This window comes from Onychomys torridus, chromosome 17 (assembly GCF_903995425.1).
Source record: "Onychomys torridus chromosome 17, mOncTor1.1, whole genome shotgun sequence".
NCBI classification, from domain to species: Eukaryota; Metazoa; Chordata; class Mammalia; order Rodentia; family Cricetidae; genus Onychomys; species Onychomys torridus.
This window is the reverse complement of record NC_050459.1, coordinates 10,998,042-11,025,578: the sequence shown is the minus strand read 5'-3', so window position 1 is coordinate 11,025,578 and position 27,537 is coordinate 10,998,042. Positions and strand designations below refer to the sequence as shown.

At 47.5% G+C, this 27,537-nt stretch overlaps 1 protein-coding gene across 3 annotated transcripts; it reads left to right on the top strand.

Annotated features, from left to right (window-relative positions):
- Positions 1-2,296: 2,296 nt before the first annotated feature.
- Positions 2,297-26,314, top strand: LOC118569101 (testis development related protein). 3 transcript variants are annotated; one of them, XM_036166827.1, is made up of 4 exons: positions 2,297-2,345; positions 2,669-2,854; positions 22,093-22,190; positions 23,704-26,314. In XM_036166827.1, the coding sequence occupies exons 2-4, from the start codon at positions 2,753-2,755 to the stop codon at positions 24,047-24,049; spliced, it is 546 nt and encodes a 181-aa protein (XP_036022720.1). In that variant the 5' UTR covers positions 2,297-2,345; positions 2,669-2,752; the 3' UTR covers positions 24,050-26,314. The 3 variants fall into 3 exon arrangements, with proteins under 3 accessions (XP_036022720.1, XP_036022718.1, XP_036022719.1); XM_036166825.1 differs by having other exon boundaries at positions 2,669-2,878; XM_036166826.1 differs by lacking the exon at positions 2,297-2,345 and adding an exon at positions 2,354-2,494 and having other exon boundaries at positions 2,669-2,878.
- Positions 26,315-27,537: the final 1,223 nt, after the last annotated feature.

Genomic DNA, 27,537 nt, shown 5'->3' with positions numbered 1-27,537 from the left:
GATCCTACAACTGCTGATCTTGACTTTATAGAGTGTCATGGAGCGTGGCAGGTTGAGAACCAACTTTATCTTGGGTTATTGTCGTCTTTTTACTAATCATTTACCTTTTGTAGCTGACCTAACACATCTGGGATTAGTAATATTCTCAGATGTATCATTAAGCTTAGCAGACCTGTAGCCTCCTTCCACCTTAAGCTAACGATGTCAACACCTCAGACTTTTAGAAAACTCATCCCGGGCATGTGGGACCTTACCTCATGCTCCACCAATATCGTTTAAAAAAACAGAACGACCTATGATTTCTTTTGCTTTGTGACTATAAAAGTTTGTATCATTTCTTCCACGGTGGGGCATATCAGTCAAGGAAACATGAATCTGTATTCTGAGCCATGTCCATTCATCCGCCTCAGCAGAAATTCTTTCTCTCTTTGGAGCAAGGACTGTGTTGTACCAATTCATTAATATCTCAGTAAGTGGAGCCTTGTACATTTTGAATTCAGAGTGAGGCAACACAGCTGATATTTAGTTAAGTAAGAAGAATTTTGACCCCAGTGAGTTCTATTTTATTCAATAAAGGCAATTCAGTCAAAAATTCACAACAAAAAGCTTCCTCCAACTGAATGTTCAGGAAAAGATTGGTTAGCCAAGATCATTCTGAATCCCAAAATGAATTTGCATGTGTAAAGATTGTTTTCATGATGATGTATAATTATCCTCTTACGAACTTTGACAACAGGATGGCTCAGAGATGAGAGAATGAATGACCCACATCAAGTTTGTGGAACCTCAGAGAAGTCCTTCACAGAGCTAATCATCTCTACTCCCGTGTCTCCCCCATCTCTCCGTTCCTAACCCATGGTACTCTTCCACAAAAGGAGTTTAGTGATTTTATTTATTTATTTATTATGTATACAGTGTTCTGCTTGTATATATGGCTGCCGGCCAGAAGAGGGCACCAGATCTCATTACAGATGGTTGTGAGCCACCATGTGGTTGCTCGGTGTTGAACTTGGGACCTTTGGAAAAACAGCCAGTACTCTTAACCACTGAGTTTAGTGCTGTTTAAAGTGTTTAGATTTTAGCATTTTGGGTACCAAGTCTGACCTTCAGTTGTCTGGGAATTTCAGTGTACTTTAACTTACTGATCCTAACAGATGTAGCCTCAGGGGGAGCCCGTGCTGCTTCTGTAAACTGGCTGTGTGGACTGTGGCATTGTGTTTTCCTTGTTTGCTGTATTTATTTGAAAGTACCTTGTGACTACTTGCTTTTTGTTGCTGCCAGACCCTGAACTGTCCTGGACAAGCCAGGTCTGAGCTGACTTGAAAAAGTTCTTGACTCCTTGAACACTTGGAGAACATGATGAAGGAATTTCTCAGTTTACCTATAGTGCTTGTCTTTTCACAAAAGCATACACTTGTGGATAGTTTGTTATGTGTGTATGGCGTTCGACTGAGTGTAAGTACAACCACATGTGCGAGTGTTTGTGAGGCCGGAGTCAAATTAGTGTTTTCATCACTTTCCACTTTTTTTTAGTGGGGGAGGGGTCGAGACAGAGTTTCTCTTTGTAGCCCTGCTGTCCTGGAACTGGATCTGTAAACCAGGCTGGCCTTGAACTCACAGAAATCCACCTGCCTCCGTTTCCAAAGTGCTGGGATTGAAGGCTCGTAACTCCACCTCCCTTACTCCCACTTTATCTTTTAAAGATAAGATCTCTTGGCCCAGAACACACTGATTGGCTACACTGACTGTACATCAAACTCTGGGCATTTGCCTGTCTTCTGACTGCCCCGTTGTGGCACCATGCCCAGAATTTTTATTTTTATTTTATTTTAGTTTTTTCTGCTGGGGATCTGAACTCAGGCTGAAGTTGCCTGAGTGGCCCCCTGAAAGACGACGGTCTGCAAGAGGACCCCGGGAAACCAAAGGTGAGGACCAGGTGCAGCTGGCACTGCCAACTCTCCTACCTCATCTCTTCTGGGCCCCTGGACTCTTCCCTGAACTCTGGTTGACTCTTTTCTCCTTTGGTCAACATCTGTCCATCACCCCATCAGTGTAGGCCCAGGGCAGGCCTCATAGCAGTGGAAAGTGGCCGTTGCCGGTCCAGGAACCGTTCTCTTTCCCTAGTACCCCTTCCCCCTCCCCAGGTGCCTCCCCTCCTCCGGTGGCCCACATCCATTAATATTTCATAGACTTTTAGGATCAGCTTAGACCCGCGCCCCTCAGCCAACAGTCTGCGAAACCCCGCCCTCGGCCCCCGGAGCAGAAACGGGGCGAGCATGCGTATTGCGCGGCCCCACCTCAGCGTTGCCTTGGTGATCGGGGATGGACCACGCCCATTGGGCTGAGTGAGCGGAGGGTCGGGGGTCCCGGGGCCACGGGTGTGACATGTCGTATGCTTTTGGTGCCCCCGGGTTCCTGGTCCCTGGGTACAGGACTCGGCTGGCTGGATTACCCGAGGGGACCTCCTTAAGGAGGCTGGGGCGGTCCTGGGGAGGTAGGGGAGGTCAGAGTCTGAGGGGACGCGGGCTGAGTGTCGGGGTGGAGGAGGGCTAGGGGACAGGGGACTTGAGGGACTCGAGCGGGCAGAAGAGCTGGAGGAGGGTCTGGGGGCGGGCCTGGGGGGGGGGAGGGGACGGCCGCCCGCAGCTGACCGCCCCTCCCCGCCCAGTCCTCCGCACCGTCCCAGAGCCGCGGGCCGAGCGTCCTCCCCCAGTCCGGGAGCGACGCTGCGCCGAGCGGTCGATCCCCCGAGATGTGGAAGCTGAGCCGGAGCCGGGTACTTCTGGACGAGCCCCCCGAGGAGGAGGACGGGCTGCGCGGGGCACAGGCGGCTGCAGCGGCCGCCCCGGCGCCGGTGAGGGCACGCATGGGGGCGCAGGTGCGGGCCGCGCGCGGGGTGCTCCGGGGATGAGGTGCAGGTGGATGGGGCCGAGTACCCGACGCTTCCCGGGTGCTATGAGGTGACTTGGTCCTGGAGGACCCCTCGGATTAGTGGCCCGATCCTGCAGATCGCGGGCCCCGGAGCCAGCCTGCGTGGGTTACCGCGGGGCGCGCACCCGGGGCACTTTCCGCACTGGCTGGCGACGCTGCCCTTCGCTCAGCTGCCAAGGGCTCTAGGGTTCGCCTGGGGCTCCAGGGACGCGGGGTGACCGCTTCCAGGCCAGGTGTTTCTATTCCGGGGTGGGAGAAACAGAAGTCCTGAATCATGGTTCCCCGGGACGGCGGTTCGCTCACACTGAAAAGCTTTTGGTGACCATAGCACACGCAAAGTGTGCTAGATATTTATTTGCATAATACGTATTTCCTTTTTTTTTTTTTTTTTTTTTATGCCTTTGATTCTCTTCTATCCCCGCCCACCCCCCACGCTCCCCTCCGGAAGAAAAGATCAGAGTCCTTTATACAGAAAAGGCTTTGGCCCGACAAGTGTAGAGATATGCTTGGAATGTCTAGAATTTTTTAATTAACGTGATTCCAGGTGGATCTGTAGGAACCTTCCCCACATACTTTTTCATTCCCTTTCATGTACTATGAAATTTAGGTCACAAAAGAAGCCAATTTTAAAGCATAGAACTATTTTGTTATGTTTTTTGAAATACATTGTGAAAACTGTGGATGATATAAATCTTTCGAGAACTTGGAAATAGTCCCGAAACTGCTTCTTCCCTAGTTGGAGCAAAAGAACATTTGTTAGGAATGAAGTTTCATTTAAAACATTTCTTGGGAATTTGATAACATTGCCAACTCGCAGACATCCGAGTTGACGACTGTAAGCCTTTAAGTATGGTTTCTATCGGAATTTACATTTGAGAAGTTACCTTTTGGTATTCCTAGTGCTTACTCACTTTGTATTTCTTAGCCTTCAAAATTTTATAGCTAAACGGCAACTCTTAAATGCAATAATGAACATTTGTTTGTGGTCTTTGGATTTTTTTTATTTTCTTCTAGCCAGTAATATGTGTTTAAGATTGCTTGGTGTGTCTTTGGTTCAATATTACATGTATTTTTGGTGCTGGATTATATCCCATTGTCTCTGTAGACCAATTCCCCATTTACCTGCAGAAGGACATCTTTGTTGCTTCCAATCTTAGACAGTTGGTACTGGAGCAGGGTGGGCTTTCTGTAGACGTACCATTTGAGCTTAGTTAACAAGAATGAGATTTGTGTTGTGTGGTCAGAGTGCATTTTGTTCTAGTCTGTGTATGTGTGTGTGTGTACATGTGTGTCTGATACATGTGTGAGTATGGACAAGTGTGCGTGCAGAGGTCGGAGGTCAGTTCTTGCTTTCCACCTGCTGGAGCTGGGTCTCTCTTCACGTTTTTACCACGTCACAGCTTACTCCAGTCTAGCCGGCCTGATCTCCCATCCCCCATCTCCTATCTGAGTGATGGAGGTGCAGATGCACAGCTCTGCGTGTGAAATTGACCTCTGGTCATCACACTTGCTCAGCAGACACTTTGACCTGCTACGCCTCTCCCCCCCCCCCCCACCCCAGATCCCCCACCACCACCATCAGCAAATGAGGAGCCACTGTTGCTCTGTCTTTACCTGCATTTGGTATGTCGGTGATCCTGGATTTCAGACAATTAGTAGGTATATAGTGGTATCTCACTGTGATTTTTTTTTTTTTTTTTTTTTGGTTTTTCGAGACAGAGTTTCTCTGTGTAGCTTTGAGCCTTTCCTGGAACTCACTCTGTAGCCCAGGCTGGCCTTGAATTCACAGAGATCCGCCTGGCTCTGCCTCCCGAGAGCGCCACCACCGCCCAGCCTCACTGTGGTTTTTAATCTTAACCCCCACCAAGATGTGGTGCGTCTCATGTTTATTTGTCAGCTCTGTGTCCTATTTTCAAATCTGGTGATTAGTTGTCTTAAGACATTTTCTGGATAATGATCCCTTATCATATGTGTTTTGTCAAGAATTTTTCCCTCCTCCACAGCTTATATTCTAATTCTTTCCACAGTGTCTTTTGCAAAGTAGAAGTTTTTCAGTGAAATCCAACTTACTGATTATTTCCTTCATGGGTATCATGCCATTGTTATATCCAGCTTATCAATTACTTCCTTTGTGCCGCAAGCCATCGCTACGCCCAGCATTGATCTAGGTTAGTTCCTGTTATCGTCCAGTTCTGAGCTGTGATTTGTTTGTTACGTTATTAAGGATGCATATAGTATAATGTGTTGAAAAGATGATGCTGTGGAAAAATAGGTAGCTGAGATGGGTGGTGCTGGCCTGTAATCCTGGCACTCCAGGGACGGAGGCAGGAGGGTCACAAGTTCAAGACCATCCGAGGTTATACAACAAGCTGGAGACAACCGATGTTCTGAGACAGATTTGGAACTTAGGAGCACTGATGTGAGCCAAAGCTAACTTCTTTTAGAATGAAATATTAAAATCCATGACAAATCCATCATAAAAGTGCTTCCTACAGAATGTTTAAAGTGGAGAAAAATAGGAATTAATATGTGGATAGGACTGGCGTTTCCTCTCATGTTTAAAATCTGTTTTCTGATGTTTCTCTTTTAGTCCTTTGACCCTTCTTCCCCCTCTAGAGAAAGTTAGTTCATTGTTGGAGCATGCAGATGAAGAGCAACATTCTGATCTAGAAAGTGCTCAGTTTACATCCGCATTTGTCCTGTGCACTTCTTGAAAAGCATGCCAAACAACTATGGTCTGCTTCTGATGTGTGTGTGTGTGTGTGTGTGTGTGTCTGTCTGTCTGTCTGTCTGTGTCTGTGTGTGTTGAGGAAAAAGGAGAACAATGCTCTGTTCTGAGTAAGTGTGAAGTGTGGGACACTCAGTGTAGTATAACGCTGTGTTCTAAATAAGTGTGAAGCCGGGCAGTGGTGGCGCACGCCTTTATTCCCAGCACTCGGGAGGCAGAGCCAGGTGGATCTCTGTGAGTTCGAGGCCAGCCTGGGCTATCAAGTGAGTTCCAGGAAAGGCGCAAAGCTACACAGAGAAACCCTGTCTCGAAAAACCAAAAAAAAAAAAAAAAAAAAGTTAGCAAGGGGTTGGGGATTTAGCTCAGTGGTAGAGTGCTTGCCTAGCAAGCGCAAGGCCCTGGGTTCGATCCCCAGCTCAAAAAAAAAAAGAATTTGCGGGGCGGTGGTAGCACACGCCTGTAATCCCAGCACTTGGGAGGCAGAGGCAGGTGGATCTCTGTGAGTTCCAGGACAGGCTCCAAAGCTACAGAGAAACCCTGTCTCGAAAAACAAACAAACAAAGTTAGCAAGGCATAATTATCTTAGTCCTCCTATACCCCGCTTTTCTCATTTAACTTAATATTGTTAAATAATTGTGCCGATATCTATTTATTAGGTCTCTTCTCAGGATTGTTGAGCATACTGAGTTGGTTTTTAAAATCGCTCCCTTTACAGTTTTGTGGCAGTGAAGACAAGGAGCCATCGAGGTGGCCAGACTGGCCTAAGCCGTACATGTAATGCAGGGCGGACTGGAACTCCTGCCCTCTGCATCCCCTTCGCTTCCTCATTGCTGGGATGACCGCTTGCACTGCCGCACCGAGAGTCTGTGTGGCAGTCTCCTTTCTAGAGTTCCTGTGACTTCTGGATCAATAAGAGCACGGTCCTTTGGGGGCCTGGGCCCCTCAGCATTCCGTTTGCCTGCCTGCATTTTCTGTGAAAGCACTGCTGAGATATCGTTCTTAGAGCATCCTGCCTTACCATGTGGCAGTGCGGTGGCTTGGGATGTATTCACTGGTGCAGTCAGTTTAGAACCTGGAGGAATGCTGTACTCCATAGCTGTCACCCTGAGGCTCGCCTGTCCATCTCTCCCCACAGTTCTGCCGCTGTAACTTTTCGGGAATTTCGTCAACCTGGAATCATGCGGTTCTGTGGGGTCTGTGACTGGCCTCCTGTACTTAGTGTGTTCTATCACGTAGTCAGCACTCCATTCTGCTTGTAACTGAATACTCCATTGTGCTGATGTACTATGAGCTTTGTCTATCCTTTATGTCCTGGTGGGTGTTTGCATTGTTTCTTCCTAGTTGTCGATTACAAATACTGTTGGTATAACCACTGTGGACAAGATTTGGTCTTGACCTGTTCTCATTTTTGTAGCCATGCTCCTAAGCATGAAAACGGCCCTGTCTGAGTCAGGGCTTCCGCTGCTTCAATGAAGTACCATGACCAAAAAGCAAGTTAGGGAGGAATGGGTTAAGGAAGTCAGGACAGCAACTCAAACAGGAACCTGGAGGCAGGAGCCGACACAGAGGCCGTGGAGGGGTGCTGCTTACTCCCTCTGGCCTGTTCAGTGTGTTTTCTTATAGAACCCAGGACCACCCGTCCAGGGATGGCACCACCCACAATGGGCTGGGCCGTCCCCCATCAATCACTCATTAAGAGAATGCCTCACAGCTGGGTCCTGTGGAAGCATTTTCTCAGCTGAGGTTCCCTCCTGTCAGCTCACTCTAGTTTGTGTGTTGAGCTGACAGAAGACCAGCCAGCACAGGCCCTGTGGTGATTGCGTATGTGATCGTTGAGGAACTGCCATCCTCTTTCCCAAAGGCTGAAACCAGTTTCCATCCCCGCCCACAGGGTGTGAGGATTCCGAGCGCCTTGTGTTCTTACCAACCCCGGTTCTTCACTGACCTTTCATTCTAACTATCCAATGTGTGTAAAGTCGTTTTCTGTCTCACTTTCTGTTTCCTGGAGATTTTCTCTTTGGTCTTTACTCACTGAAAAGATTAAGTGGCTCATGTTGTTGTTGTTGAATGATAACATCCCTGTACGGTACAGATGAAAGTCTCTTGCCCCGCCTCTATCAGGTTTGCAGTTACTTCTTTCACGGTAGGTTGTCTCTTGATTCCCTTAATATCATTTGAAGCATGAAGTCTTTTTGTTGTTATTGTCACTGGTTTGAATATCTCTTCTGAGAATCACTTTCCAAATGCAGGGTGGTAGTTACCCTAATTGCTTTCCAGGTTTCAAACCTTGAGCCCCTTCACCAAGGCCTTTGTGATACCGGAAGCCAAAGGATCACCTTACCGTTTATTAACAAGCAAACTCCATGCATACTTATCACAAGACGGAATGGAGAATCTGACTGCCTGTTCCTCATTCCAAAAGGTCCCATGCATCCCTGGGCCCCCGCCTTAGCATTGGGCCGCATCCCTTCCCAATGAAAACTCCGCCTCTTGGACCAGATGCTCTCTTCAGTTGATTAGCCGCCTGGTGACAGGATTCCCATAACACCTTTGTTCTTTTGTTTTTGTTAGTGGAATGAAGTAAGGGTCTAACCGAAGTCATTGGCAGGTAGGTTACTTGTCACATTTGTTGAAAAGATGTCTCCTTTTTTAATGAATTGTCATGGTGCCTTTCTGAAAAGTCAGTTGACCATGTGCGTGCCATCTCTTCTGGACCTTGAAGGCACACTTGCTGGTTCCTCAGTCTTGATCACTGCTCATGGTATAGCAGATCTTGAACTGAAAACCTTAGCTCTTACGTCGTCTTGTTGTTGTTGTTGTTGTTGTTGTCCTTTTTCTTCTTCTTCTTCTTCTTCTTCTTCTTCTTCTTCTTCTTCTTCTTCTTCTTCTTCTTCTTCTTCTTCTTCTTCTTCTTCTTCTTTTCTTTTTTGAGCTGACGGATCCCAGGGCCTTGTGCTTGCTAGGCAAGCTCTCTACCAGTGAGCTAAATCCCCAGCCCGTGTTCTTCTTTTTCTAGGCTGTTTTTGCTGTTTGGGATTCTTTGTTATTCTGTGTGCATTTTAGAGGCAGTGTGTCACTGTTGCAGAGAAAGCAGCCGATGTCCCATAGGGACCGTGTTGAGTCTGTAGACCAGTTTCAGGAACATTGCTAGGTAAGCAGGGTTTTCAGTCCTCTGATTCAGAAAATAATTTTGAGATGATTTTTCATTTGTTTAGCCCTCACAAAACTTTAAAATATTATTTTCATAAACTAAATATGAAATCATGCCATCTTTATTTCTAGATATATTATTTTAATGCAATCATAAATAGAATTGCTTTAATTTGATTTTTACATTGTTCATTGCTGGTGTATAAGAGCAATATATTTTTATATCTTGCTTGTCTACCTGATGGTCTTATCTCTTTTATTAGTTATAAAAGATAACGCTTCTACACGAGGGGACAGTTCTACTTCTTTTGCAGGCTACATGCCTAGTTTCTATTCTTGACTGATTGCCCTCTGGGGCCCGTCAGCATTCTGCTAAACAGGAGTGTCAAGAGCTAGCCTTCTTTGCTCATTCCCGATCCTACAGCATTTCACCCCTGAGCGGGAAGCTGTGGGCTTTCTTAAAAGTCCATTGCAAGCTTAGAGCTGAATGTTTCTGTCATGAAAAGATGGTAGATTTTGTTATGGTTTTTCTGTGTCTGATCATGTGTATTCTGTTTCTTCTTTTCTTGCTCCCGTATATAATTGAGTTCCAGATGTTTGTTCAACTTTACAATCCTGATTAGCCACTTGACCAAATGCATGGTGCTTTTAAGAATCGTTAGGTTCAGTTTACTAGTTTTTTGTTTGGTTTTGTTTTTGAGACAGGTTCTCACTGTGTACTCCTAGCTGGCCCTGAACTCTGTATATAGACCAGGCTGGCCTCAAACGCACAGAGGTCCACCTGCCTCTCCCTCCCGAGTGCTGGGATTAAGTGCGTGTGCAACCCCACTTGGTACTTCACTAGCATTTTGTTAAGGATTTGTGTGGTGTGGGTGGTGTGTGTGTGTGTGTGTGTGTCTACATTTATGGCATATGATCTATAGTTGTCTTTTCCTGTAGTGTCTTTGCTTTGGGTATCAAGGTAATACTAGCTTCACAAAGTGAGTTAGGAAATGTTCCTTTTCTGTTTTCAGAGACCTTTTGAAGAATTGCTGTTAATTCTTTAGATAGTTGGTAGACCAATATTGAACAAGTCTGGCCTAGTGTTTTCTTTGGGGGCAGTTTTTGTTGTTGTTTTGTTTTTGTAGCTCTCCTTGCTTGTTTTAGATCTGTTCAGCTTTTCTGTTTCTTCTTGAGTCATGTTTAGTCCTTTGTGTGTTTGCAGACACTTACCCACGTTGTCTGAGTTCTCTGCTAGTGCTCAGTTACTTACTGTGTTTTGGAGTAATGTTTGATTTCTCATTCTTCGTCTGAGCAATGTGAACCTTTGTTTTCCTAGTTTAATTAAAGCTGTCCGTTTTGTTGGTACATTTTTGAGTCAGATTATCCATTTTTAGCCAGGTTGATCTTGAATTTATGGGCTCAAATGATCTTCCTTCCTTAGCCTCCCAAGTAGCTGGGAGCACAGGAGCATGCCACCAGATTCACACACAGTTTTTTTTTTTATTTAAAAAATGTTGGTTTTGCTGATTTCTCCTGTATTATCCTCTATCCATCCATGTCTGTCCTCATCTCTGTCTCTTCCATTCTGCCTGCTTTTGGTTTCATTTTCTCTTCCAGATCTTAAAGTAGAACTGAAGTTACTGGTCTGAGTTCTTCCATTTCCATCAGTGTTTGCGTCTGTCTGTTTATGGAGAGATGTCTCTGGCACAGCTCTGATCCAGGACTGATGGGCCTCAGTCACCAACCGTTCTTCAGTAGTCTGCTGAAGAACTGGAGATGGGGTTGCCATGGTTGCTGTGCCTGTATTCTGTGGTTTTCGAAGGGCATGGAGGATTGTCTGAAGATGTGTGATTATCCTTATTCCTCTTTTGTCTCAGAAGTGTGCGCATCTTACCTTTTCAAGTTCATTTTGTAATAATAGATAATTGCTGTGATTTGTAAACATAAGCTACCTTTGGTCTGTGTTTTAGATGTGACTTATTTTGGCATTTTTTTTTCCTACTGAATTCTTTGACTTAACAGTACAATTAGGTTTATGTTCTAACTCTTTATAATACTTGTGGCTGCAAATACTTAAAATGTGAGTGTAAATGAAAACTAGTTTCAACTCTCACAGTGGGAACTGAGAACAGAACTTCGTTTTTGTTTTGTTTTGTTTTGTTTTGGTGAGAGTACAGTTGATTTGTGGTCTGAACTGGCTTGCTTCAGAGAAGAACAGCGTGTGTTTTGTCTCTGCCGTTTGCTGTGGATGGCGAGTCTGGTGAGCTCCTTTCTCCTCCTGTCTGTCACTCTAAACTCTGTCCCTTTCCGGTTCCTGCCTAGGTACCCTGAGAGTGGGATGGAACTTGGCTTTGCCTAGGGCAGGAAGACCGTGTGGATGGCTCAGGACACTGGGGTCTGGGCCAAGAATGCGGTGGTGGTTTACAGTAGGAGGAAGGCTCCTGCCAAGGCAAAGTAAGTGGCCTGTCGCCCCTGCGCAGACATGTCAAGTAAAGAAAGCAAGTTAATTTAGAAAGCTCAAACTAAGTTATACCATCCATGCAACTTCAGGCAAGGGTGCAAGACAGCCGGGAACATAGGACATAGGAAGAAGAGCTGCAAATGAGGCCAGCCCCGTTGGCAGGTCAGCCCTGCCATGTGTAGCTCACTGTATGTCTCCCCATCAAAGTGGCAGGAGGTCGGCCCAGAGGACCTGGAGCTTCAGTCTGTAGGGAGCTCTGGTCATCATCAAGGCTGAAGGTGTGGGCTCATCCTTACCAAAGGGTTTTGTGAGGTTGGAGCCATTGATGCAAGTTTATGGTCCTTCCTTCCTTCCTTCCTCCCTTCCTCCCTCCCTTCCTTCCCATTGTTGATATTGTTACCTGATAATCTCTACTTGCCAGGCCCTTCTGGGCCCCAGAGCTGCTCTCCCATTGGGTTTCCATGCTCCTGTTTTGTTTTGTTTTGTTTTGTTTCTGCTTCTACCTTACCTGGCATGCAGAACCCTTTCCATTCATCTGGCCCCCTCCTCCAGCAGTTTCAATTTGCTGTTTCCAGCCCAGGAAATCTGGATCCTTTTCCTCTCTCATTTTATCTTCTAGTGAAATCAGCCAGACCTATTTACATAATGCTTTGTTTAGAGAGTGATATTTATGGCCACTGGAAGCTCCTGAGCCTTCAGTGCTGGCCTTGCCTTGGCCCCAGGCAATGAGGGGCTGTGATGGGCATCTGGTGGTTTCCCTTCCATACTCAGGGTTGCTCCTTCCCCAGTCCACCACTGTTTACCCTCTTCCTCCAGATGCCTGACTCCACTTCCAAGACTGGCAGGTCTTCCTTTGATTGCGGAGCCTTGCAACCTTCAGATCTTTGCCTGTTTTACACTTGCTGCACACTACCAAATGTGGCTGCCTTTCCTTGTGTGTGTCTCACATGATAGTTAATGTAGCGAAAAGCAGACGATCCACAGTTGAAAGATCAAACACAATGAAGGTTTAGTTCTTGCCTGGGGCACAGCCCCAGTGGGCCTTCTAGGTCTGTGGTGGTCCTGGCTCATTCCGACTGGCTTGCCAGGCTGGTCTAGCCTCAGGGGAGCCAGGGCTGGGTTTGGAATTGCACACTGGCTTGCTCGAGAGGGCGTGCAAACTCCTGAAGCCTTGGCAGCTGTGAGGCTGGATGAGAACTGTGGGCTTAGTTTCCTCCTAGTTATTTCCATGTTCTGAGTAAGGAGAAAGATGCCCGGAAAAGGGAGAGAGATGCTGTCCTCTTCTACCCGAATCTGTCGGTCTGTCTGTCCTTGGCACTCATGTGCATCCCTCTTTCATCTTACTTGGTCACTGTGTTACTGAGCAATTTCCATTTCCTCTCACAAAAGAAAGAAAATTCTAGAACATCCATTTCTTGAAAAAGTAGCAAGTTTGAATCTTCTCTATCTGCCTCATAGAACAGAAAGGACTTGTGAGTGTTCCTACTGGAAGTTGGGGGATGGGCAGGAGGAAGCCCGGAGTTCCCTGAACACCCAGGAGCTGTCTGCTAGGAGCCGAAGGCCTGTGGCTTAGGGACATGAGGTCCTAAGGACATCCCTCTGACTCTGAGTGTGATGGTGGGTTTCTGCCTGTGGGTGCTGCTCCTGCTCCAGGCAACCGTGGGGATACCCTGGAGCAGCCTGGGTTATTGATCTGAGGGTGTTTACTCCCAGTATAGGATTTCTCTAAGCAACATGGAAGCCTGGGCTTTGAGAAGAGCCCTTTGGTTGTATCCAGCCTAAGTGTCTGCGAAATGCTGATTCTCTGTTCACATCCTGTTTCTGTTTAGTCTCTTAGCTCAGGACAGGGCTGCGGCAAATCCCAGTCCCCCTGTTAACTTTCTTTAATAACTCAGTAGAAAGCAGTATCTTTAGTGGACTGCTTTCTCTGCTCTGGAGGATTGAGTAAACGCTTTCTGTGGGTTATGGCGCTTATCTACTTTCTAACTACTCCCACCCCACCCCCCCCCCAGACAGGGTTTCTCTGCGTAGCCCCGGCTGAACTGGAACTAGCTCTGCAGACCAGGCTGGCCTTGAACTCACAGAGATCCACCTGCCTCTGCCTCCCGAGTGCTGGGATTAAAGGCGTGTGCCGCCACCCTCCACAGCCTGGCGCTTGTCTACTTCCTTAGCTACTTGTACTCTGTGGGTTACGAACATGGCTGCCATTTCTTGTTGTTTCTCTCTTTCCCTTGTTACCTGTGGTATAGAATTTTATTCCATAGACCGACTCTGGCCTCTCACCAAGGGAGTATTATCTGACGCCTCATAGCTCTCCCGATACACGTGCCTTCACTCTCACCATTACGGTCTCACCGGCACCCTGTACTGTGGAATCTGGAGACGCTTGTTGTGACTTGGGGGCTACCCACATCCACCCTCAACCATGCGTCGTCCCAATACTTCTTACGGAACAGGACTTAGCTGAGGTCTGCCCCAGTCTTTGTGGGTTATTATCAGTGCATCTGTGTGTCTGGTCCTTTCCTGACCTGTTTATCTGGGTGCTGAGCGCTAACTTCATTTCACTGTGGCCTTTGCTCCTGGGAGCTGCTGCTTCTCTCTACTGCTGCAGCTGCTCCTGTGTGTCCAAGGTTGACAGGGTACCATGAAGGCTGAAGTCTAGGAGTCTGTGAGTAAACACCCCCGTGCCTGCAGCTCAAGTGTAGACATGGACGTTATTTCAGCAGGTGCCCGGGGACTGGCTGGTTTTGTGTGTCAACTTGACACAAGCTAACATCATCGGAGGAAGGAGCCTCAGCTGAGGAAATAGCTCCTTGAGGTCCAGCTGTAAGGCATTTTCTCATTTAGTGATCAGTGGGGGCGGGCCCAGCCCCTGGTAGGTGCTTCCATCCCTGGGCTGCTGGTCCTGGGATCTGTAAGAAAGCAGGCTGAGCAAGTCATGGGAAGTAAACCAGTAAGCAGCCCCCCTCCATGGCCTCTGCATCAGCTCCTGCCTCCAGGTTCCTGCCTTGTTTGAGTTCCTGCCCTGACTTCCTTCAGTGATGGACAGCAATGTGGAAGTGTGAGCCAAATAAACCCTTTCCTCCCCAACTTGCCTTGTGGTCATGGTGTTTTGTCGCAGCAACAGAAACCATGACTTAGCCTGTCAGAGAGTGTTCCCCTAGAGAACGAGTGCACTCACATCTTTTTGTTGTTGGCCGGGAGGGCTTTGCTAAGAAGTGCTGTAATTACTTTGTTTCCACGCAGTGGACAGAGAGCTGATACATTCCTGCAAGGGTATCAGATTGTGTCTCTCCTCTATTTTCCAGGCCTCCAATTGTCTGTGGCTAGCCATCCTTCTGTTCATCTCCCAGAGACGCTGTGCACCCGAGCTTTGGCTGGCTGTAGAATTCCCTCCCCCCCCCCCCCCCTCTCTCTCTCTCTCTCTCTCTCTCTCTCTCTCTCTCTCTCTGTCCCTCCCTCCCTCCCTCTCTCCCTTCCTCCCTCTCTCTCTCCCTCTCTCCCTCTCTCTCTCTCTCTCCCTCTCTCCCTCTCTCTCCCTCTCCCCATTCCCATCCCTCTCTCCCTCCCTCTCCCCATTCCCATCCCTCTGTCTCTCTCCCCCTCCTCTCTCCCTCTTCCCCTTTCCTCCTCTCTCTCCATCTCTTTCTCTCTCCCTATCTTTCTCTCTCTTGTGTGTGTGTGTGTATCTGTCTCTCTGTCTATCTCTTTCTCGTCAATGTGTGTTAAACACACACACAGCCATAACCATGAGAGCAGGAGACAGCAGACTCTTGGGTGCCCACTCTGTTGAGCATCTTAACTATAAGCCTCAGATCAGGAGGCTCAGCTCTTTCCCTGTTTGAGCTGATCTTATTGGCTGTGTGTGCGTGAACCCGGATACAGGTGTCTCTCATGGTTTATCTCAGTACACAGGAGCCTGGAAACAGCCTTCTCTGTCTGGGGTCGGTCCAGCACCACCTCTTGTTTTGACCGTAACTTCATGAGGTTAGCTGTGGGACCACCCCATTCGGCAGCCCTTTCTTCTGAGATGTTCCGAGCTGGCCAAAGTCTCGTGAAAACTCGCCTGTAGCCTGATACTCTGGTTCTGATAAAAGAGCCTTGGGTTTGATTTCACTGTTGACCTAGAATCCTAAATTTCTCCAGAATACCCGTTTCTCACTGACTTGTGTGTTTTATCGTAAGATAATCTGAGCTCCACATTCAGAACTCGGGCTGTCTCTCTACATCTCTCTTACATCATGATCAAACACAGCCTGCCTGTGTAGGTGGTACAGCCTGCCTGTGGTCTAAACATTGCTCCCACATAACAGTCATGTCCACATTGATCCTAGAGAAGATTGGGGATGGAGGTAGCTCTTGAGGACACCCAGGGAAGTCTCCAGGAAGGCATGCTTCTGCTCCCACAAGGTCACTCCCTGGCAGGGGGACCCTTTCCCTGGGGATATATAAACATCTACCTCCTTCTGATAGTGAACCACCAACAAACCAAGGTCCAGTTCCATTGAAGTCTGTCTTGGGGAGCCAGTAAGTTTATTGGGCTCACTTACAGGCAGGGGTGACTCCAGAGAAGCAGCCAAAAAGTCCCACCCCAGCATGAATGACGACTCAGCGGAAGTAGCTGCCTCGATGGAGCCCTCCCCAGTCAACTTTAAACACTGTGTGTATTTCAGCACTTTCTGAGACCATGAGGCCGGGTCCACTTTGGGCAAAATCACATACAGCTAGCTGACTGGGAGATGCAGGCGGGTGAGGCCCAACTCTCAAGTGAGAGTCTGTCCCATGACTCTGCCACCCCCTCCTTCTGTGAGAAAGTGTCAACCCTCAGCAGGCTGGGTCTTGAGGGTGTCTTGGATAAAAACCATGGCTGTTATGCTTGGGGGATAATGTTCCACAACATCCCCAGACAACTGGTCTTGGCGCCCAGAACAAGCTGCGAGATACATTTCTGTCCTCTCCTTGCAGACAGAGGAGAGGGCCTTGTATAGAAAAGTTCTGGAGTTGAGAGGAGCCCTAGCACCGTGGAGTCTCGGGCAACTTTAGCTCCGTGTGTCTGTACTTACCTCTTGGCCATCTGCGCAAGGAAGTGTAGTAACATCTCGTGACTGTGGGGCCAGGGCGTTCTCTACAGGTATACGAACAGTGATCCCTTCACACACCTGTCCTTGGAGATTCCCAAGACCTCCAGCAGATGCCTGTGGTAAGGTTTAGCCTTCCTTATCGGGATATTTGTTTACCCTGTGTGAAGACATGTCACTGTGACTGTTTAAGAAACAGGAGAGGTTAGGTGGGACTTCTAGGCAAAGAGAGGAACTTGGGATGAATCTAGGCATGCAGGAGATGCACTAGTGAGACACTGAGGAAGTCAGACTACAGTGCTAAGGATAGGTAACAAGCCACGTGGCAGAACGTGCATTAATAGAAACAGATTAAGTTATGAGAGCTAGTTGGGAACAAGCCTAAGCTAAGGCCAAGCTTTCATAATGAATAAGAAGTCTCCGTGTCATTATTTGGGGGCTGGTGGTCCCAAAGAAAGTCCAACAACAACCTACACATTGGGCACAGTAAGAGATTAGTATCAATTTATGTAATAAGTTGGAAGCTCAACTATTGATATCCTTTGGGGTTAGTAAAGTAGAACAAAGATTGCTTGAATAAATAACATCATGCACTGAGTCAGCCTGATAACTGAGAGCCTAATTTGTGGATAATCTATACAGCATAGACATGCTGGAGGAGGAGTTGGTCTCAGGGCTGGTGGGTAATCCATACAGCAGGGACATGCTGGAGGAGGGGCTGGTCTTATCCCGGGGTTGGTGGGTAATCCTTACAGCATAGACGTATATAATACTGGACAAAGGGCTGGTCCTGGGGATGGTGGGTGGTCCGTACATACGGCATGAACATGCTGGAGGAAGGGCTGTTCCTGTCCCCTGTGAGATGGATTGGAGCTTGAGACTCAGCCGAGCATAATTTAGAACGATGACTGTTTATTTCTGGATTTCTCCATTTGCTGTCTGTAGACCACAAGGAACCTGTGGAAATCAGAACTTCTGATGAGAGAAGATTGCTGTGAGCCATCTGTGTCTGATGTCCTGGCTGTGATATGAGGACCATGTTCATAGTAACAGTTGAGACCATGTGTCTTGAGGACTTCCCAGCTGACCTCTGAACTTAAAATATCTTAAAAAGCATACTTAAGTTGGGACCATTGGTGTGTACCTGTATTCTGAGTCTCTCAGAGGCTGAGGCAGGAGAATTACAAGTTTTAGGTCAGCCTGACCGACTTAGCAGGAGCCTTTCATAAAATAAAAAAGTAAAAAATGGCTAGGGCTATAACTCATCAAAGAGCGTTTACCTACCATCAAAGGCCCAGATTCAAAGTGCATACACACCAAAATATAAACATGAAGTTACTTTTGTTGATGACATTGCTAGGCATTAATGAGTTGCTTGGTACTCACAGGATGACTAGAGCATCATGTTTGTGTCCCACCTGGACTTCTGCTCAGAGAGAACACTTTATCCACTGTGTTGAAGCGCTGTATTGCAGTCTTGATGTAGTTTGCTGTGTTAGCATATACCTGGTACTCTGTGATAAGCACCACATGGACCTGCTATGCTCTGTGGTACGGACTACTAGCCACCGTAAAGTCTCAGGAAAGGGCATCACTGAGATCCACCTTCATGTACACTTCACTGAAATAGTTAACTCCTAAAGTTAGAGTTTCATATTTAAGGGAGAATAGAAAGACATGCTGTTCTGTTTTGAGCTTTGAGTAACCTTATTGGTGAAGTTATTAAGGCAACTCCACGTAGCTAAAAGGGAGGTTTATTTTGTGGGGTAACTTACAAGTGAAGGGATAGGTAACAGGGTCTGGGAAAAGTGTGGCACAGTCCAGCGGTGTTCTCTGGAGAACTCTGCTCCGTCTACCTCCAGCGTCCAGGGTCCTGGAACCAAGAGAGCTCCCCCATCTGGATCTCAGGTCATCAGGGGTCCTCTCTCAGCTCTGCCTTGTAGGCATGACAGTTTCTGAAGCCTCAAAGGGGGCTGACTCAGAACACACAGTTGCTGCAGCGGGGCAGTGGGTACAGGGCCACTGATGGTCACGTAAGCTGGGAGAGGGGATTCATAGATCCACAGAACACAGCGTCCAAGGGATGGAGTTGCCTGGAGCCCCTGAACATGAGGGCTATCCTGCTCCCATAGCAGGTGAGAATGATGTTATAAATGGAAGTCTTCTGTGCCAGGTGGAGAATGGAGTGTGGTATTTTAGAGCTCATGACCTATGAGGGATCCCAAAACTTGTGCACCACAGTAGTGGGGGCGCCCAGAAAGAAGAAAGAACTGATCTTCTCTATATCTCCACCCTCTGGAGAGGCTGTTCTGGAGCTCAGGGCCAGGGAGTCAGAAGCACCTCCCTGCCCAGCAAAGTGCGGCAAAGTGCTGGGCACTGATGTGTGGTTAGAGCCACACAGCAAGTGTGTGGGCGAGTACTGTGGTTCAAAAGCCTCGATGGTGTTTTATTGCTGTCCCACGGTATAACGTACTTAGCCATTGGACTGATGGCGGAATCCAGACTTTGCTCCTTGAGGGATGTGCCCTGCATGGGGACCAGGGAGCACTGGAGCCTTGTTAGCTTTGCGTAAGTTCTTATCTGGTATGTTTGGTCAGATTCTACGAATTAACACATTCATATGTTAATAACATGTTAACAGATCTTCTCATGGAGCAGGGTAGGTATGATACAGTTGCAGGCTTCTTGTTGGGATGTACTCTGTTCCTGACTCCTGGGAGACTCTTGCCCAGTATCCTCAGGTGTCCAGGGCATTTATGTGGCTTTAGCCTCAGGGTCAACTCCTTCCCCAAAATGCTTTAAATGCCTAGTATTTAACACTTGGTGTTTAGGTAAGGGCTTGCTCATGATGTAGATGTGGCAAAGCTGCTGTGGGGTCTCCAAAAATTAGAACTAACCCAAGGGGAAAACACCAGCATTGAGCCCTAATCCAGGAAGGGGTATAAACTTAACAAACATGAATAACCCCTTCAGCCTGGGCAGACTTGAAACCACACAGGATGTAGCAGCTAGCAATCCTGAAAAGAGTGTTACGCTGCCAGGTGAAGGCGCCCCTTGCTGAGAAAGGACCCAGAGAATGTCCAAGTCCAAACCCCTAAGCCTGGGCATTTTGTATGAGAGATGGGAAAACTGAGATATTTCTAATGTTTGTGGAATTGATAATGATGAATGCTAACAGGCCAGAAGAAGGGAGGAGACATCTAGCCTTGAAACCTACCCGGTGTGGCCTCAGCCACCCTGTTCTGCATGTCAACTCTGCTACCCTTGGCATGGTGCGTACTTGAAGTCACCCCAGAGGGCTCTGGGAAGGCCCACCTTTAGAGAACTTTAGCTGTTGAATAGGCAGGTGGACAGGAAGCGCTGCAGGCTCCAGCTGTCCACAGCTGGCCACTGGCCCTCTTAACCTGTCTGAATTAACTACAGCTGTGACGTCCTATCACAGCTCCAGGGCTCTGACTCTGGGTCGGGCTCTGAGGGAGGAACCTCCACTCATCCTTCCCGAGAAGCGCTTTACCATTCACTTTGTTTCTAGGAAGCTTTCCTCTCTGGGTGTCTTTTCCCTGCATTTGCTCCGTTTCCCTCATCAAGGCTACTTGCTTCAAACCCATTGGCTGCAGGCTCCATCCTAATAACACCAATGGAAACAAGCATTGGGCAGCAAGCAAAGCTCCCCGAGTTCCCTCTCTTGCTGGCTTGTCTTACAATGCAGAGCGGCTGGCTCCCTGGCAACCACGGTCAGGGATCCGTGGAATGTGCAGCCCCAGCTAGGGAAGGGCAAGCCAGTGAGTCAGCTGGCCTGGCTTGGTGGAGGTCTGTGCTTTGTGGTGTCTGCCCTGGAGGGTCTGGGCTTGCTGGACATAATACCCCCCAAACACTTGGTTGGGGCTTCCTGTGTTTTGTAGATACTGCTTCAGTCAAGTGACTTGAGGCCTCACAGTTTGCGTCCTCGTGGGGAGGGGAGTCACGGTGTTTGTTTTGGGGGTCTCTGACTGGATTCCAGAGAGATGCTTTGGAGACAGTTGGTGCTAGGCACAGGTGGATCAGACCCGGGCTCTGTGCCTGATTCGTGTAGACTGATGTGGCCCTCTCCCCCTGAGCTGAGGACCACAGGACAGACACAAGCCTTCCTCAGCAGTGCTGTGGCTTCTGTGGCTCCGGAGGTGCCTGCATCAGGCGCCTGGGACGGTAAACCAGCGTCTCATGCCTGAGTTTTTGTTTTTGTTTCTGCTGTAGTGACCCCTTTGGCATGGCTACACCACTTAGGATTCTAACACAATGGGTTTGGTGGAGGGCATGACAGTTGGAGACAGACCTCTGCCTAGAGGGGATTCCTAAAGTCTAGACCGACCAGGGCAGAATGAAGTCGTGGCTCCTGGGTATGTCTTGATGGCTTTCTACTTGTGCTGTCTTGATGGGTTCACTGAAAATGTATATTCTCTTGTCTCACATCAGAGGTCTCCACAGCCTCTCGGTTCCGTTTTTATGACTCTCTTTTTGTATTCTTTTAAAGATTTATTTATTTATTATGTATACAGTATTCTGTTTGCATGTGTCCCTGCTGACCAGAAGAGGGCACCAGATCTCATTTCATGTGGTTGTGAGCCACCACGTGGTTGCTGGGAATTGAACTCGGGACCTTTGGAAGAGTAGACGGTGCTCTTAACCGCTGAGCCATCTCTCCAGCCCTCTCTTGTATTTTAACACTTCAAAGTCCCCTTGCCCTATGACAGTTCCCTTTACTCAAGCCAGCAAGGAGGAGGATGTGGGGGTCTCATAAAGTTAGACTTCTGGGGAACCTAGGTCTCTGCATATTCCTTTCTGCCAAGGGAGTTACTTAATAGACCTACAGCGATAATGGTTGTACAATCCTGATTTCATAAATGAAATCGTATAAAATGATTTTTCCAGAATCAATGAAACACATCGTTTCTTCTCCAAAGCTTGTCTTTGTGGAGGTTGAAGTAAGCATCGCCATCGCTGGAGCCTAGAGCTAGCCAGAGCTGCTGGGGCCGGAGACCCCTGAAAATAGCATTAGATCCCTTCAGTGCCAGGCTACCTGGCACCAGAGACGTGATTCCTTCCTGTGTTGGAATCTTCCTCAGGCCATAACTAAGCTTCTTTAACACAACCTTCCACAAGTGGAACATAATTAGTGACTAGCCCGTTACAGGATGTGGTTTCCTGGAACATGGGTGAGCAGGTATTGTGTGTAGATGTGGAAGGGTCAGGGTGTGCTTGGCCTTGGACATTCCTGTCAACACGTCCATGAGATTATAATGGAGCTGGAAATGCCCTTAGCCGTGGTCACCAGCAGAACACATTCCTTCCATGCTGGTGGTGATGGTGTGGGCAACCACATGGTCCAGCCCACTGTTGCAGAGTACAGAACGCAGGTAGTCATGTTTGAAACCTGACACATGAGTGTCGCCTGTTATCTGTTTACTGTGCTCAGCCCTTGTATTTTAGTGGGTTCATTCACAAACTTAGGCGATAGATAGATAGATAGATAGATAGATAGATAGATATAGAGATATAGAGATATATCCATCCACCATGTGGCCTAAGTGTGTCATAGGCTATACCATTTAGGTGTGACAGGGCCACTCTATGACACTAACATGGTGATAAAGCCACCTGGTGCTGGATCTTTCAAGCTGTATTGCCATCAGTAAGCAGCACATTGACTTGTTGGGGTAGGAAACTGAGATCTGTGGATTCTCGGCATCAGGTCTGACATGTCTCCTTACCTTTCACCTCTTCAGGGAGCAAGTCTCAGAGGTTGGAAAGAAGTAACTTCTCTGTTTAATAAAGATGACGAACAGCATCTGATCCAGGTGTCCAAATCTCCCAAGTCCAAAGGGTGAGTCATAAGCAGCCATCCTGAGAGGGTGACATTGCCAGCAAGGCAAAGAGATTGCTGTGGTAACGAGAGGGGCCCACCATCACCTCAGAGAGGCCTCTGCTGTCCTAGGCTGCAGGTCCAGGCCAGCTGTGAGATGTGAATGCTAGAGTTCTCTACTCTGTGAACACAAAGAAATGGAGTGCACTTGGTGAATGCCCCGGGGACAAGTGAAATGTACTTTGGGTTGGGGTTATGTAACCAATGAAACATTTTGAAATGCTAAAGCAAAGGAAAAAACTAAAACTTGTAAGTTGAACTCACTAGCCATAGCTAGCCTGCAGCCATGCTTAGGATTTTTCAGAAAGTAAAGGGAAGCTCTGTTGATATATACAGGGTTGGGTCTGAGGTGTACTGTGGTGGTAGAGCACTCACTGGGCATGCACACAGGCCTGGTTCCATCCCAGCACCATCAAAACTAAGCAAAACCACAAGCGTTGATTGGAAACCTTAAAAGATTCCAGAAAGTTAAGCAAGCAAAAACTGATATGTTGTTACTGCCATATTATAAATTCATCAGAATGTTAAAAGTGCATTTAGAGGTAAAAATGTAACTTAAAAAAGTGTAGCAAGACTTCCTGTTGATAGTAAGATGGTGACCTTGGAAACATGTACCTGTGTTTCCTTCTGGTTGAGGACCACCTATGGCCGAGGATGTCAGCTCTTCCTCACTGAGGCAGATGAAGGGCTCCTATGTGTGTGTGTGTGTTGGGGGTGGGGGCAGTGGCGTCACAAAATGACCCCTTGATCATTAGGTTAGGTGCTGGTGGATCTAGGACAGCTGTGTCCCAGTGTCTGCAACAGTGTCCTGAGTGGCGCTGACATGTAGTCGGTCAGAACACTAATGACATCTTTGTATGGTGGAGATTAGCTTTCTCTATGAGCATCCCTACCGAAAACCCACTTCCTGGGTAGAATTTCCCCTTTATTTGTAACCTAAACTAGTCCTTGGTTTTTCGTGTCTGGATTGTCTGGGTACTCCCTCCTGTGGCCTTTGAGAGCTGGCTCCTTGTGATAGTGGCTTCAGTCTCCTGTCTCGGAACTGGCCCTTTGTTCATGCTTCATAGAAAGCCAAAGTGTGGCTTCTATAAGCTTAACACACTGCTAACTTCCCCCTGTTTTGTTTTGTTTTGTTTTGATTTGTTTTGTGTGTTGTGCTTTTGTTTTTTGTTTTTGTTTTTCCTTCGAGACAGGGTTTCTCTGTGTAGCTTTGCGCCTTTCCTGGATCTCACTCTGTAGACCAGGCTGGCTTCAAACTCACAGAGATCTGTCTGGCTCTGCCTCCCAAGTGCTGGGATTAAAGGCGTGCGCTACCGCCGCCCCCCCTCCTGTTATTTTTAATGTTTATCTCAAATTCATGCACAGGTTTCTATTAGCCGTCTAAGCACTTTAAGGTTTTTAGAAAAGGGCTTTATTTATCAAAGTGACAGATTTATGAGATCCATGTGACCCAAACTAAACTTTTTACCTACAGGAGTAATCTACGACTAAAAGAAGAATTGAAGGCGGAGAAGAAATCAGGATTCTGGGACACTTTGGTTTTGAAACAGAATATCCAACCTAAAAAACCAGACCAGATTGAAGGTTGGGAGCCTCCCAAACTTACTGCTGAAGATGTGGCAGCCGATGTCGAGGATGGTATAAGTGGCTGCCCGCCCTGGTCTGGCTGGGAAGATGATACCAAGGGTTCCACCAAGTACACCAGCCTGGCCAACTCAGCGAGCAGCTCCCGCTGGAGCCTCCGGTCAGCAGGGAAGCTCGTCAGCATCAGGCGACAGAGCAAGGGCCACCTAACAGATACCTGTGAGGAGGTGGAATGAACTGGAGGAGCTTCACTGTGATGTCACATTGCTTTTAGGGTTGGCCAAGCCTGGTGGCCTTCTACTAGTATACCATTAATCTGTTGAGCCCTCTCATAGTCAAGGAATGGGATCCACTGAGTTGCCTGTGTTTCGTGCTCAGTGGCCCACATGCGCCATGGCTTCCCAGTGACGTCTGGTTGCCTTATTGCAGAAACACCCACCCACTGGGTGCACGTACGCCAAAAGGACATGTGCATTGCAGACAATGTCCCGTGAGGTCGGATAATGACTTACAAGCTCCTCTAAATTTCATGGCAGCCTCAGTCACTTCTCTTTTAAGAACCTCCACATCTTGTCCGTGCATGTGACCTGAGCGTGAACATGGCCTCCGTGGTACCTTCTCCCTTTGTCAGAATATGAGAAGCACCTTCCAAAGTCACAGTAATTCAGTTGAACAACACGTTCATTTCCCCCTTATTAAGAGCAAAACAAAACAAAAAAATCTAGATGCTGGAAGCGATTGAGGTGGTTTGAAGCAGAATGTCAGGGCATTTTGAGTGGCCCATCTGCTGCTGAGGAGGAGTGAGTGGCCTCCAGTGTGAACTTGGGTGGCAACTGGTTCTCTTACGTATTTTATTTTTACTTTTGGACTTTTAAATATGGATCTTTCTTTTTGTCAAAAAAAAAAATGTTGGTTTTCAACTTAAAGATTAAAGAAATACTATGAGTGAATGTTAGTCACCCAATAATCTTAGCCTTGCTCAGAAAACATCAACCTGCTCACTGTAGAGTTGAAACTGTATATAAAATACTGAAGTGCCTCTTTTCTAGTATTCTCAGATGTTTAGTTTTACAAAATGAGATCCTTTATGGTTGACATTAGATGTATAAGAAATGTTGTCTCCTCGCTAGCTCTGCCTGTCTCAGACCATTGACTGTCCTCGTGGTCCTGTGTATTGGCAGGATTGGAATCTCTGTAGGGGACAGTCCAAAACAGGTGGTGCACGTGTTTTTGCTCTTCAGTTACAGTGCTTTGACAGAGGAGGTGTATTTCTCTTTGTTTGGGTTAAAAATTGATAGCCTCCTGTCGCGCTGTCCCTGAGTTGGTTTCTCAGTGTGGTCGGTTGTTTGCCGATTCACGTAACTGGATGTCCCCCTTAATGTCCTATGGCACAGTGGAATGGCCTGATGCATATGTAGTGTCAGAGTGTCGATGTCTTCAATGGAACAAGTTTACGAGATCTGTCTAGAGCTACATGTCTGTCCACCACCTAGCCAGCCAGCCAGCCAGGTGTCTTCATCCACCTGTCCACCCATCAGTCTAGCCACCCATCAGCCGAGCTGTTTATCTTTTCAAAATAGAGTAAGTTTACTTACTGGGTTTTGAGAGGGCTTTACACGGTGTTCAAATAAAAAATTCTTAACACGTGGAAATTGTGAAATTATGGAGATTTTTGATTCATAATGCAAAGTGTACAATTTTTACTGTAACATGTGAGTTAGGAAATCTTTAAGTATTCTCAGGTAAACAGTTGAGTGCATGAGCTCTGACTCTCTTGTCTTCAAAAGAGGTGGGTAACCGCAGGGTAGGACAAAAGAGCAGGCTCATGCTGAGGTCCACAGCGGGAACCACTGGTTTGTCTGGCTCACTGCCTGTGGCACAGAAATACAAAGCCTTGAGAATGCAGGGAATGAGCTCTTGGACGCACAGCCTCTGCCTTGACCGGGCCTGTGTTGAGTGCTAAGTGCCTGTGGCTCCCTGTGCCTGAACACAGTGATGCATGGTGGCACAGGACCTTAGCACTGTCGCCTCTCAGAAGGTGAGGATGCACTGTACACCAGACTGTGTTTTTTTTAATATAGAAAGATTAACTGAAAGTGAATTTTTCTTCTGTTGTATCGAATTAAAATATCTTGTGTTTGAGATTCTTTCATGTAAGTATTTATTGGTATGCTTTCCGGAGGAAATCTCTTAAAAGACTTCAAGGAAATGTGTTCTTTTCAGATGCAGTTTGTGGTGTAACTGTGATTCTGGGGCCGGGAGAGGGAATACATGGTTTCCAAAGTCTCTACCTAGTATTTTGTTCTGGTCTTTTTAACAGGGATGTGTTTGGCTTCAGGGAGGGGCAGAGTCTTCCTTAAAGCTATGGATTAAAGGAAAAACAAAAAGATGTGTCCGTCTCCTTGATCATCAGAGCTGACAGATGCTCCCCGGACTTTGTAATCTTCAAAGATTTGGCAAGTCACCATTTCATAAGTAAACCAACAGTTTTGCTGAAATTATGCACGTGGATCTTTTCATGTTTGAGCTAACACTATTAGGCTGTTTCCTGGAGGGTGATGGGCACTGGGTGCCCTGGGCTGCTTCTGGGCTGCTGCTCTTGGTTAATGAGTTAAGTAAACCCCTAAGCAATTTGAAACCTTGGCCTTCATCTGAGAAACATGAACATACCAGAGATAGTTTACCCCTTTTTTTTTTTTCACTTACCTACTCTCTGTTTAATACATGAACAAGAACCAGGTGGTGGTAGCACATGCCTTTAATCTCAGCACTCAGGAGGCAGAGGCTGGCAGATCTCTGAGTTCCAGGCCAGCCTGGGCTACACACTAAGTTTCAAGACAGCCATGGCTACATAGAGAAACCTGTCTAAAGAAAAAAAAAATTAATGCCCCTAAGGACAGGACCCCATGGGAGCTCCTGCAAACCTATGCCCCTTTCTTGGGGACGCTTTGGGGAAGAAGTGAGGTATTGAACTCCCCTGTTTCTCTCAGGCCAACACCTCTGCCGTTCACCATTTACCTGGTCCTAGAGAGACTCATTGCAGCCCCTCTGCGAGGCTTGCACCCAGAGAGTGGCCTCAGCGGTCCCAGGAGACTCCCGGCTGGCTGGCTGTCTTGGCCATTCAACAACTGGGATTCCATTGCCCAAATCACCAGGAGACAATGTTGACAGGAAAGATGGCTTCCCCTTTCCTGGCCCCAACCCACCAGTCCACCTACTTGAACTCATTCCTACCCAGGCTATTTCAGACTCAGCTCAAGGGTCAGTTCCAGGGTTCCCATGTACAACCCCAGAAGTGCTGGTCAGGGGAAGCATGCTTCATTCATTTCAGGTAAATGGCTCCTGTAGGGTGGTCCAGCGAGTGTCCTCCTTATTTCAATGATGAAGCTGCTGCCTCTTGTGTCTGGGATTTCTTGGAGTGCCCAGGAGGAGGATGAGCCCCTTCCTCCCTCTGGCATGGGTCTTAAGATACAGTAACTGTTAGGGAGGCTCACTCAGAGCCAGGAAAATGCATCATTCAAATGGAGCATTCTACTCTGTTATTGAGCACGCTGAGAAGGGAGAAGATGCTGACATTGTTATCTAATAGGGAAACACAATATAATCTACCAGCCGGTAGCTGTGTTAGAAAGTGCAGTGGAAGGAACGAGCATCCAGTGGGGCTCAGAGACCCTTCCTCCAGCCCTGGCCTGAGGTCCCAGAGCTGGGGAGAGGAAGTATATAC

What these genes read in the sequence shown, in the direction of transcription:
- LOC118569101 (XM_036166825.1), top strand. Translation starts at nt 2,753, where the DNA reads ATGTGGAAGCTGAGCCGGAGCCGGGTACTTCTGGACGAGCCCCCCGAG. An exon ending in GGGCACGCATGGGGGCGCAG is followed by an intron (nt 2,879 to 22,092) that starts GTGCGGGCCGCG and finishes TCACCTCTTCAG; the next exon opens with GGAGCAAGTCTCAGAGGTTG. An exon ending in AAATCTCCCAAGTCCAAAGG is followed by an intron (nt 22,191 to 23,703) that starts GTGAGTCATAAG and finishes TTTTACCTACAG; the next exon opens with GAGTAATCTACGACTAAAAG.